General features: G+C 33.2%; 1 protein-coding gene across 1 annotated transcript; it reads left to right on the forward strand.

Moving 5' to 3' along the window:
• The first annotated feature begins 2,809 nt into the window (after positions 1-2,809).
• Positions 2,810-3,928, forward strand: LOC149545512 (putative 2' cyclic ADP-D-ribose synthase BdTIR). Its single transcript, XM_089793788.1, has 3 exons — positions 2,810-3,330; positions 3,424-3,614; positions 3,732-3,928. The coding sequence occupies exons 1-3, from the start codon at positions 2,810-2,812 to the stop codon at positions 3,926-3,928; spliced, it is 909 nt and encodes a 302-aa protein (XP_089649914.1).
• Positions 3,929-13,449: the final 9,521 nt, after the last annotated feature.

Here is a 13,449-nt window from a genome sequence, read left to right on the forward strand (position 1 = left end):
TTGTTTAGAAGTATGATAACTTCTTTTAGTGCTAACTCTCACAATAACATTTGGAATTATAATTATATTTCACATATATTTTACTAGCTTTTGCACATTTTTGTGCATGCAACAATAATCTGATAGGAGTGATATGTTTGATGTGGAATAAAAGTGGAGTATTATGTGTGAATGCAACATAGACCAGTTACATAGTGTCAAAGACTATTGTTCAAATAGATAAGGTTAGAACTATAGTTCAATTACAGGTAGAATTAGTTAATTATATGAGGGTTAGTATTGAATCAAGTTTACTCTTTCATGAGGGTTACATTTTTTTATAAAAAAAATCTAGGATTGAAATATGATCATGGTCTAATTATATTTAGATTAGGTTTTGATTTGAGGTAAGCTTTAGTTATATTTAAGGTTATCTTTAAAATTGGATTAGATTAGGGTTAGAATTATGATATATATTTAAAATTAATAATATACTATAGGATTGCGTTAATTTGTTTAGATTGTATATAGATTAAGATTCAATTTTGTCTAGCATAAATTTTTAAGTTAGGTTTAAGGATTCATTTAGATTGTATATAGATTAAGATTCAATTTTGTTTAGCACAAGTTTTAGGGTTATGTTTAAGGATTCGTTTATCAAGTGATCCTAAATTTTCATCTAAGATGAGAGTAGATTTTGGAAGGTGCTAAAAGCTCAATTATTGTTTACTAACAAGATTAGAAATATCAAATTTTAGATAGAATCGATATTAGAGTCAGGGTTGGATTTTGGATTATTATTGTTAGAATTACTATTTAAGGTTAGAAATATATTTATAGGCTTTAGATTATACATTGATTATGGTATTTGTTATCTAATTTGTATGTTTTTCAATTTAGTAGTTGATACTTTTGTAAACTTTAATTAGTGAAAGTTAATCAAACATTAATTCTAATGTCTATTATATTAAATAGTAAATTTATTAGATAAATAAATATTATCGTGATTTGACATTTCTATTTTTTAGTATAATAATTAAAATTAAATAATTAATTAAGATATTATTAATTAAAATGTAAACTTGTATTCTTTAGGCATTAATAGAAAACATTAAAAAAATATATAAATAAACAACACTTCTAGTCTATATGTAAATTGTTTAAATTTTAAAACTAAACTAAGCTATACATTTAAAAAAAAATTAAATTAAATGTATCATCCCTTAATTTTATAATAAAATTAAAATCTAAAGGTATAATATATAGAACCTTCCTATTTTTCCTATTTAATTTAATTTTTCATTTGACATAAAATTATTTCATATTTAAAAATTAAATTAATTTCCAATGTTAAAAATGTATCATCACTTAATATTAAATCTAAAATTCAAATATAATCTACATAAAATCTTTCAAATTTTTTCCTAGATATTATTTTAAAAAAAAAATTATATTGTTATCAATTAATTTTATAGAAAGTTTGAATTTTTTTTAATTTTTAAAGAGGGGTAAATGCCAGTGAGGCCACAAACGGGGGACCTCATCCCCATGAGATTTGAACCTTGATGGTAAGGATAACAACGCAACAACTTAACCATCACAACATGCCACTATTGACAAAAAAGTTTGAATCTTAAGTTTAAATAGAAATTAAAGATTTCCTAAATATATGAGTAAGCATAAAACAAAATGATAAATGATAAATTAGTAACTATTCATAATTATTTTACTATAAAAATTGGAAACTAGGTAAAATAAAATATTTCAAAAATGGGAAGCTTCTAAAATCATTGTCTCATCATAAAAATAAAAATCAGAATATTTAAATTTTTTTTGGAAAATAAATTTACACTAATATATATAGATATAAACTAAAATTACTTTAAACAAAATAGAACATAACTCTTAATTAATTAAACTAAAAAAACTCATATAATACTTAAAATATTTATAATTATATATATGTCATTATTATTACATTAAAACTTTCATATATAAAAGTTTATAAAATCACGTAACCTAAATTACAAAAATACTAATTGTTTTTTCTAAATCCTAAGATATATATAAATTTGAAAGTGGAGTCTTGCGGAAGAATATTAGAAACTAATGTACTTTCTATCCTATCTTTTTATTGAAAATTATTTCTAAATAGAAATTAAAACAACAAAGATGAAAGATTTGAACCTCGATTGTTCAGGACGAGTTGAAGAAGCGATTGAATGTTCTAGTTTGCAGAATGGGTGTTTCAAAATTTTAACCCCTTAGATTCCGCAGTCTCTCCCTTTTACCATTCAATAGGCAACAATTTCCATTCCATTTCTTGATGCCAGCTAACAAAGTGGTTGAAATTTTTACTGTTCCAAAATGAAAAATTCTGTTTTGCAAAATTTTGCAGGGGTAATCAATGATTTTTCATTTATTTTGTAAAATGTCCAAGAGACAAAGAAAGGTTTTTATTTTTTTAAGAATTTGCTGAGGAGAGAGGGATGAGCAATGAAAAGTTCCCATCAATGAAAACTTCTATTTTGCAAAATTTTACAGGGGTAATCAATAGCTTTTCTTTTGTTTTGTTAAATGTCCAAGAGGCAACCAAAGGTTTTTATTTTTTTCATAATTTGCTGAGAAGAGAGAGGGACGAGCAATGAAAATTTCTATTAATATCTGAGACTGCAATCGCTCAATTCAGATTTAAATCATTTCATACCAAGTTGATGGTTTCAAATTTCTATACCTAAGGCCGCATTCGGTCAGTTCAAAATCAAATCAAAATCACTTTCAAACCATGGCATCCTCCACCTCTTCGTCTAAGCCAAAAAGAAAACATACAATGGAGGAGAACGCTTTCCATGATATTTTAGTTGCACCTCCCTCTAAGAGATTATGTGAAATGGAAGAGAAAAGGATCAGATTCAAGAACATTGCACTTGTGCATTCCACTGATCAATCTAATCACTGTGATTTATTTATCAACCATTGTGGCCCAGATGTAGGAAACACTGTGGCTAGCATCCTTTACCAGTTTCTAACATATCTAGATTTGAATGTTTTTCTTGATTCAACAGATTTACAAGTTGGGGATTATTTACCAGCCAATATAGACCATGCTATATGGAGCTCTTCAGTTCATATTGCCATATTTTCCAAGGGCTATGCGTGCACACCCCGATGTTTGGCTGAGCTTTGTCTTATTTTAAACTCAGGGTCCAAAATAATTCCTCTATTTTATGATGTGAAGCCTTTTGACCTTTCTACACACACAAAAAGTGAGAAGTCTATGTCAATGCAATGGAAAAATGCCCTCTACAATGCGTCATTGATTTCTGGTATAGGGTTCGATTCATCTAATGGGTAAGCCTGTTTTTGTTTTTTAAATTGATTTGTAATTATCTTCTCTTTTCATATTTATTTGTTATCGTATTCATAATAGTTGACTATCATCAGGAACCTGGGGCATCTATGCAAAGATATTGTGGATACAATGTTCATTGAATGGAAAGAAGTTCAAACTAAATTGAAGTTAGAAGTTGATGATAATTTGGTGGGAATTGAGAAAGCGATTGAAGAGCTTGAGAACAAAATTTCAACATCTGAAAATGGTATAATTGTGGGCATTGTGGGTAGGGTTGGAATTGGTAAAACTACTTTGGTGAAAGAATTTTTCAATCGCAACCGATCCAAATTCTACAAATCAAGTTTTTTATTTGATGTAGGTGATGCACATAGGACTAAAAATTTGGTGAAAATGTAAGAGAAACCAATGTCTGATGTAAGTATGCCTCTCTCTATTTCTACTGCTGGCAGTGTAGAGGAGAATTTGCATTTCAGATCATTAATTATTTTAGACGGAATTGACAATGGAGATCAATTGAAAGCTTTGCCATTGAATGAATTTCTAAATCACGGGGCGCTAGTAATTGTGACATGTCGTGATGCAAATATCCTGTAGTCATTTAAAATGGTGAAGATTTACGAGAAGAGAGAATTGGATTCTTTTGATGCCACAAAACTTTTCTGTTGGCATGCGTTCCGCCAAACATAGCCACCTGAAAGATTAGATGAATTTGTTGAACTCGTTATGAGCCTGTCATATGGTTTGCCATCAAACCTTCAAATGTTGGGAAAGAACACTTACTCTTTGAGAAATAAAACACATGCGCAAGTGTAAGCCAAGTTGTTTTGACACGACTTTATTTTCTGTGTCTTGATTGTAGAAAAAGAATAGAGCAAAAACGCTGCCAACTATATCTTTATTGCATTTGTATTGAATTTAAATAGAATCATTTTTGTGAAATTTTAAGCTTGAGATTTCAATATGTTATTATGTGCAAGTTGTAAGTGGGAAAGAGTATTTTGTAGGGGCGACTTCTATTAGCTATCAAATACAAAGACACGACAATATTATTCTTTGATGATGCCAAATTTTAATTAAGAGAAATCATTGCTCTAAATTTATTTTGGAGATTTTTCTACGATGCCAAATTTTAAATGCGAGAAATCATTAATTAGTCTGTATTTCTAAATTTATTTGTGAGATTTTTTCTTTTTTTTGTGTTTAGCATTTGATAGGAAAACTCTCCACCATTTTCTACATGTCAAGCAAATAAAACTCTAATTATATACTTTTCCAAGCATAACATAAAAATTTGTATATATTTCACAAAAATCCTCCTGCACCAAGCTAAATTAGTATCTTCAAGTCTACAAACTACAAACTACTTTTTAAAATAAACAAATTTTAATTTTCTTATAGTAAGAGCGCAACATATGTTTTTTGCATCTGCCATAAGAATCAAATTCACAACAATTATCTCAAGCCAGATCTGTTATTTGTAGCATTCCAACATATTTGATAGTAAGAAAATAATGTGACAGATATAGGAATTGGTCGAATATGAAAATAATATGCCAGATTAAAATTTTCAAGACAATAAGAATATACGAGGAGATACGATTTTATCGATCCTAATTTATTGGTTGATAGAGAGGGAAAAAGTGTTGCTACAATAACACAGAGCATGAGGACATAAACTAGCTTGCAAGTTGCAACCCATTCCTAAATGCTTGACTTCAATTTATAGTCCTTTTAAGTGCAATTGGTGATATTTATATATAACTAATTGTCTACAAAATAGGAAAATCCTTGATTTTCCCTCCGTCCAAATTTTGGATTCTATATTGATCTTTTGATTTATCTATATAACACAACTCATATTGATAGCAATAAAATTTTCCTTTTAGTAAAACAAATCATTGAAACTAAGTGGATTTTTCCCAAAACAAAGGTAGGCGTTTGCTTAGTCAACTACCAATGTTATAGTTTACGATTTTAATAGTATTAATTTAGATAATCTTTAGAGTATTTTTAAAGATTTTATTACTTCTTCAAAAATAGTATACTTAACTTTTCATTAGAAAAATATTCTTAACATTAGATGATTATGAAATTTAATGAAAATAGAAAAATTAAAATAGTTTATATTACATAAACAAAAGAAAATTTAGTAAATAATTTAAAATTGGACATTTAGTAGAAATAAAAATCTATATGATTTGAATAAGATATAATATACTATGTATTCTATTAATATATGATTTTGATTTGAATTACACTTCAGATAGAATATAAAAGGTAAAAAATCATAAATGTTGAGAGAGGGGGGAGGGGGGGAAGAGGGGACATATGAGGTAGATAGAGAAAGAGAATAATTGGGGCATATAATATATGGATATGGTGATGTGACAAGGAAACAGGGACAATGAAATGAGATAGATGGGGTGGGATATAGGAAAAGATTCATGAAATTGACCAAGGTAGAGATAGTGAGACATAAAGAGACATGAGAGAGATAGAGAGGGTGAAAGACATGAGGTATATATAGAGGGTAAATATGGGGAAGAGATTTTGAGAGGAGAGATGGGAGAGAATAAAACATAATATAATGAGGTGAAGAGAGATGTGAGAGAGGCAGAGAAAAAGAAAGAGTAAGAAAAGAGGGAAAGGGTGAGAGACATGGTGTAGAGATAAATGGTGATTAGGTGGAGGAGTTGAGGAGAGGGAGGAGGGGAGAGAGGGAAAGAGAAAAAATAAGTGGATAGAGGGGTGTGTGTGTGTGCCACAGAGAGAGAGAGAGAGAGAGAGAGAGAGAGAGAGAGAGAGAGAGAGAGAGAGAGAGAGAGAGAGAGAGAGAGAGAGAGAGAGAGAGAGAGAGAGAGAGAGAGAGAGGCAGGGTGAGGAGGGGGGGGGGGGTTCTTAAAGATAAATAATAATTAGGTGGATGAGATGGTGAGCAGGGGTGTGAGATAGTAGAAAGGGAGAAGAGGGAGAGGATATGAGATAAAGTAAGACAACATAGAGGGGAGAGATATGAGTTAGAGAGAACAAGCATAATTAGAAAATTGAATAGAGAGAGAGGGGGGGGGGGGGGGATAATCATGCCCAAAATAGAATGGAGACATGGATGACAAGAGAGACTGAGGAGCGGTAATTGGGAGAGAGAGAGAGAGAGGGTAAATATGGGGAAGAGATTATAAGAGGAGGGATGGGGGACAATAACACACAATATAATGAGCTGAAGAGAGATGGGAGAGAGACAAAGAGAAAGAGAGAGTAAGAAAAGAGGAAAAGGGTGAGAGATGGTATAGAGATAAATGGTAATTAGGTGGAGGAGATAGGGAGAGGGTAGAGGGAAGAGAGTGAAAGAGAAAAAAATAAATGGAGAAATATATGAGAGAGATAAAGAGAAGGAAGGATGGAGTAAGAGGAGAGGGTGAGGGTGAGATATAGGGCACAAATATAAATAATAATTAGGTGGACGAGATGGTGATAGAGGTGGGAGATAGGAGAAAGTAGTGCAGGGTACCTAGGTGGCAAATGGATATGTAATCTCATCCAATGATGGAGACTCATGATAGAAGATAAAGGGTTTTTAACATTTTATTTTGGTTATTGTAATAAGTTAATTCTTTTTTGTAAGGTCAAGGAACTTGAGCTATGTTATAAGCCCAAGTTGCCTTAGTCCTAAGGATTTTGTTTTTTGTTTTTTTGGTTAATAAGCTGACTCAAGAAGTATTTTGAGAGTCATTACACCTTATATAGGTCCTATGTGTTACCAAAAACCACTTGGTTAAGTTCTATGAAGAGTTAGTGCAAAAATTGCATTTTACAAGAAAAGTTGCTAACAACTTTTTTGGCAATTTTAGCAATTTTATGAAAAACGTTGAAACTAACCTTCTAACCAATCAAAAAAACTAGTGATCAGTTGTAATGGATGTAAAATGATGAAAATACCCTCTATTAAGTCAAAGGAGGCATAAGGTATACGTTCTGCAAGTTTTCAATACCAAATATACAGATTTTCTGAGAAATTGCCTACTATATGGACTTGTACAAATTGGGAGACCAAATCCAGTTGGATGTTTGAAAAAATATAAATTTAGATTACATTTCATTTTTTTTTAGGTTTATTGATTAAGTTTCAAGAAAGTTAGATCATTTTCTTTTTGAGTAGGTTTCAAAAACCTTACATTAAGGGTTGCGGGCAAGATGTAAACCTAACCGACATTTCTACAATTGGTTTTCAATAGCCTTCTAAGATTTTCAAGGTTTGGGTAGCTAGATTAAGATTACTTAGTTTCATAATTTTCTTAGATGATCTAAGGGGTTACTGAACATGCCCTAGTGTGAAAACATGATGTTTTTAGTCCTTAAAATGTTGATTTTGTGGACAGAGCTTGGATTTGAGTTGTGAAACTTGGAAAGAAGTCATTTCTTGTTGGGAAAGACATAATTAGAACCTTTGCAATAGAAAACCAATCCTAAGAACACATTTTTTCACATTCCAAGTGTTCCAGGCTTGATTTAGTCAATTAGGTTTGTGAGGCTTGTGTAGGTTTAGGAGCATTGGAGCAGATTGGGGAGTTGAAGCTTTGGGGTTTTGTGTAACTTCAAAAAGGGTATCCAAATACCATTTTTTTTTTCCAAGTTCAGTGGAGAAAAACAAAGTTTCTGACCACAAAAAGGACTACAAGGGCAATTAGGGTTATTGAGAGCAATTTTGCAAAGTAAATGTTAGGAAAGTAAACAAGTTGTGGAAACCTCATTATTAGGTGTTCCTTGAAGTTCTAAGATGTTAGTTTGTGTAAGAATTTTCCTTAGGGAAAAATTCACCCAAGATCAAGAGGCTCAAACACAAGCACAAAAATGGACCAAAGTATGATTAGTATAACAATAATGAGAATGCTCTTTATTGTACAATACACACTAGGAGTGCCTTTATATAAAGGTCTCTAAGATGCATCTAGAATGTCTCTAGAATGAATGCAGGGATAAGCATAAAAACTAAGCACACATCCAATAGAAGTGGATTATCCTCCATTGTAGATGAGAGGATAAGTATGATAGGGTGTATCTCATGTAGTGATGTAGAAACCATGTGCTTAATTAGAGTGTTAACTCCTATGTTGTCAACATGAAAACTCAGATGAGTATGCATACTCCTAGGTGACTAACTAATAAATAATAAAATAATGCATTAACTTAAGTAAACTTAAGTAAAGTGTAAATAGTGAATACTTATTTACACCAACACCCCCCCTTAAGTGCAACTTAGGGAAATGCACTTAAGCTTACAAAATGCATGATGTGTCCTGGCTACGAGGTTGTCTTAGGTACTCATGTACAAAAGAAATGCTCTACATACAATGTGATGCAATGTAATCTCTCATAAAGTAGAGAAAGAGGGAAAACCTCATGGGAAAAACCCTCATCCAAAAAGAGAGATAAGTACAATAAAGAAGGTGAGAGAGAAGAAGACATCAGATGAGGAAAAGATCCCCCCTAGAAGAAAGAAGAGTGAAGTCAAGGGACTCCCCTTTCGGCAACATATCACACCCCCAAGAGATCTGGAAAATGGATATACTTGACCTTAGTGAAGTGTTTGGTGAAGATATATGTGACCTACTCTATTGTAGGACAATACTGTAATGCAATGATCTGCTCATAAATCAACTCTCTAATGTAGTGCATATGAACCTCAATATGTTTAGTCCACTGATGCAAAACTAGATGTTTAGAGATCTCAATAGCACTTTGATTATCACAATGTATGATTGTAGGTTTAGGTAGATAAGATCCAAATTCATCTAGGATGTTGTAACCAAAGAGCCTTTGTAGCTACATTGATAGCTCCTTGATTCATAGCCTTAGTTGAAGAAAGAGCAATATTATTTTGCTTCTTACTTTGCTAAGAAATAGGGCCAAAACCAAGGTGAAACATGTAACCTGAAGTAGACTTGTGAGAATCAAGATCCTCTACATAGTTTGAGTCTGTATATCGAACCATCTAAAGTCTTGTACCTACTACATAGTGTATCCCATGTGTATGTGTACCCTATATCTAGTGCAAGATGTGTTTGGCAGCCTTCCAATGAAGCTCATGTAGCTCTTGTATGAAGCAAGAAATCATGCCAACTACAAAAGCTATATTAGGGCATGTATGTGTCAAGTAGATGAGACTCATAACTAACTATCTATACAATATACCATCAACAAGTGGAGTGGTACACTTGAAGTCTAACTTGACACCTGAAAGAAAAGGAGTAGGAGTAGGCTTGCAGTCACTCATGTGAAATAGAGAAAGCAAGTCAAGAGCATACTTGGGTTGAGAGAGTGTGATCCTTGTTAAAGATTGTGTGATCTTAATACTAAGGAAATAATGTAGTAAACCCAAGTCTGTCATAGAAATTCTATCCTACAAAGAGGTCTTGGCATTGGCAATGATGGATGAAGTATTTCCTATAATGATCAAGTCATCTACACAAAGTATGAGTATCAAGTGTGAATCATCCTTCTAAAGAATGTAGACATTCGAATCAGAATGATACCTAGTAAATCTACTGAGAGTAAGAAGGAATCCGTCTTGGCATACCAAGCCCAAGGAGCCTTCTTAAGACCATAGATAGACTTCTTTAATTTGCAGACCATAGTAGAATCATGTATGAAATCCTATGGTTGCTCCATATAAATCTCCTCATGAAGATCACCATTCAAAAAGGCACTCTTTACATCCATCTAATGTACACCCCAACCATGAGTTGTAGCAATAGCTAGTGCCAAGCAAATGGAGTTCATCTTGGCAACTAGTCCAAAAGTTTCTATATAGTCAATACTAGGAACTTGGGAAAAACCTTTGGCAACTAGTTTGGCCTTATGCTTATACACACTTCCATCCACTGCAAATTTGGTTTGATAGATTCACTTACACCGAACCAGCTTTCTTCCCTTAGGAAGGGGAACTATGTCCCAAGTGTTGTTTTTCATCAAAGAGTTATATTATTCCTCCATGGCCTTGTCCCATTTAGGAATCCCTAACGCTTCCTTAAGTGACTATGGATTTGAAGCAATGGCAATATAAGCATGTGGAAATGATTTGTGCTATGACCTTAGCCTCTAATTGTCTAAAGGATTCTCCACCAATGAACCTACTAAATCAAGGGTTTGTTGTGCCCAACGATGTTTAGTGGAAGAAGAAGGAATGTCCTCAACTATCTATGGACCCTGCGAAGGTGGTGTCTTGTGAGTCCAAGTTAAAGGAATCTCATCTTCTGATTCACTATCATCACTATTATCACTTCCTATGAAGGAGGAAGAAGGAGGAGTTGAAGAGGTATCACTTTCATTTTTGTGAAGGTATCCTTGCCCATGCTAGACAACCAAAAACTTTGAAGTTCTTTACATTTGGTTTTCTACCACACCATGCCTCACAAGATGCAATCCATCTCAGGCCTTATGGGGACTTTTGTGTTGGATGTAATTGGCACAACACATGGCTTCTACCCAAAATACTTGACCTAGAGACTTATGTTGAAGCATACAAGTGGTCATCTCCTTAAGGGTTCTATTCTTTCTTTCAGCAACACCATTCTTCTATGGCGCGTATGCAACTAAATGTTGAAGATCAATACCCTCATGAGTGCAAAAATCTATAAGCCTAGAGTTGACATATTCCATGCCATTATCTGTTCTTAGATTCTTGATGGCTTTCCCTAATTTTTTCTTGACTTAAGCTTTGAAGTTGATGAACTTATCAAATACTTCACTTTTATGAGAAAGAAAGAAGACCCAAGTGTAGCATGAAAAGTCATCAATAAAGGTGAGAACATAGCGAACCTTACCAAAAGATAGTACTAGAAATGGGCTAGCTACATCACTACAAAACAATTCAAGAACAACAGTAGCCTTTCAAGACTTCCCCTTGTCAAATTTCTCTTCGGTATGCTTTCCTGCTTCACAACTTGGACATACACCCTCTAAATACCTGACTTGAGGTAGACCAATGACCATATCCTTTTTGCTATGTTGTTGAAGGTAGTGATAATTGAGATGTCAAAATCTCTCATGCCATAGTTTACGTTGTGAATTTGAATGAGTCAACAAGGCAAGGGAAGCATGCTTAGGCACAAAATGAGAAAAAGAATAAAGCCTTGTCTCATGATTAGTCTTTCCAATCACCACCATAGAATCATCTTTGAGATTTTTCACCACAACTATATCAGGAAGGAACTCCACTTTGTTGCCACATCCATAGTGAGTTATTTGGTAGATGGAAAGAAGGTTGGTGCTAAGGTTTGGAACATGAAGAACATCCTTGAAGACACCATTGTCCAACTCAATAGTCCCATTACCTTCAACTTCCACTTGAGTGTCATTGCCCACATAGATGTAAGGTAAATTTGATCGTTTCAAAGAGAAAAATTGCTCCCTTGAAGTGCCCATATGATGTGTATCTCTTGAATAAAGAACCCATTCCTTAGCATTGTTTTTACTTGCTACCAAAGCTCATCCCTTAGCCTTTGAAGTGGCTAAAGATCCCTTATGCTTATAGGAATTTGGTACATCAATTTTGTGTTTCCTCATTAGGTTTACCAATTCATCAATCTACTTATCCTTACACTCATGTTCATCATGACCATTATTCTTACAATAGGCACAAGTTTGCTTCTCCTTTTTGTTGAGTTGTTCCCCTTTTGATCATTTTTGGAAAAGGACTTGCCTTGTTGTGAGGAAGATATTTGAGTGGAAGAAGATTTAGGTGAGGAAGATTGTTGTTTAGATGAGGATTTTTGTGTGTCATCTTGTGGCTTAGCCTTCCACTATTTTTTCTTCTTGCTGGAATTTTTACCACTTAAATTTCCTTCATTAGCTACCAAGGCTTTGGTCTTGGAAGATTGGAGAATTCCCATACTGTCTGAATTTTCATGTTCTAAGACAATCATTTCTGAATTTTTTTGAATGAAGGATTAGTGAAGGCACTACCCATTGTTAATTTGTGTGTTTTATAACTAGAAACAAAAGGAGCATATTTAGGTGGAAGTTGAGTCATTATGTGTTTGATAATCTTTCCATCCTTGATGAGTTCACTACAATCCTTGAGTTGTGCCCTATACATGTCTACTTTGGTAAGATAGTCTTTGATGGTGTCGAAATTTCTAGGGTCCAACTTGAGAAGTTTGCCCTCAATGGTGTAGGCCATGTCTTCATCTACTATCCCATACAATGCTTCAAGTTTAGCCCATACCTCTATTGGATTGGTAAGTTTCCTAATATGATCTTTGATGGGATCCAAGATATTCTTTAGCAAGGTTCCTAAGGCCATTTCTTGTTTGAATTTCTAGTCTTCTTTTTTGAGCCTCATCAGCATTAGTAGGAGGTTTCTTTGCTACATCGGTTACATAACACAGTAAATCTTTTTCAACCAATGGTTCCTTTATGTTTCCTTTCCAAGTAGCATAATTATGTGGAGTTAACTTTGAAAAAGAACCCATTATGTAAGAGCACAATATCAAGGAGACACAAAACACAATACACACCCCCCTTTTCACTCAATCATTAAAACCCCCCAAATGAAAGATTTTGGCACCTTATATTTAGTGTGTTTACAATAGGCCACTTATCAAAATGTACAAATTAGGCTTCTAATTTTTTTGTTTACAACCTCCTTTTGGAGTTCAAATCTAGAACTTTACAATGTAGATTAGAAATACAACAACTTTGAAGCAATACAATGCAAAATAGAACGTATTTTTGAAAGTGGTAATTTTGTCCACACAAGCCTATAATCTGATTGTAGATCTAGAAAGTAGATGAAAAGTATGCATTTTCAAAAAAATAGAGCTTGTTTTAGAGTGCAAATGAGCTCGTACGGAGCATTTGAAGTTGCAAAATGTAGGATTAGACAAGTATAGTCACCAAAAAATTCTATTTCTGACAAATCTATAAACCAAAACTAGAAAAGAATAGCACCACTAAATTTTTTAGGAAATTCTACCCAAAATAAATAAAAAATCACACCTAATTTGGAGTCTGGATGACAGAGTTGTGGCCTCTCAAAGTCAGACTGTCAAATCAAAATTGAATCTAGAGAGGGGTCTAGAGAGGAAAAGACTATCTTAAATTTGAGAGTCAAATAG

Source organism: Cupressus sempervirens, chromosome 7 (genome assembly GCF_028749045.1).
Source record: "Cupressus sempervirens isolate cs-2001-9-10 chromosome 7, ASM2874904v1, whole genome shotgun sequence".
Classification (NCBI taxonomy): Eukaryota; Viridiplantae; Streptophyta; class Pinopsida; order Cupressales; family Cupressaceae; genus Cupressus; species Cupressus sempervirens.

Coding starts and splice junctions, on each gene's coding strand:
- LOC149545512 (XM_089793788.1), top strand. CDS start 2,810: ATGGAGGAGAACGCTTTCCATGATATTTTAGTTGCACCTCCCTCTAAG. Junction 3,331..3,423: donor GGGTTCGATTCATCTAATGG/GTAAGCCTGTTT, acceptor GACTATCATCAG/GAACCTGGGGCATCTATGCA. Junction 3,615..3,731: donor TGTGGGTAGGGTTGGAATTG/GTAAAACTACTT, acceptor TGAAAATGTAAG/AGAAACCAATGTCTGATGTA.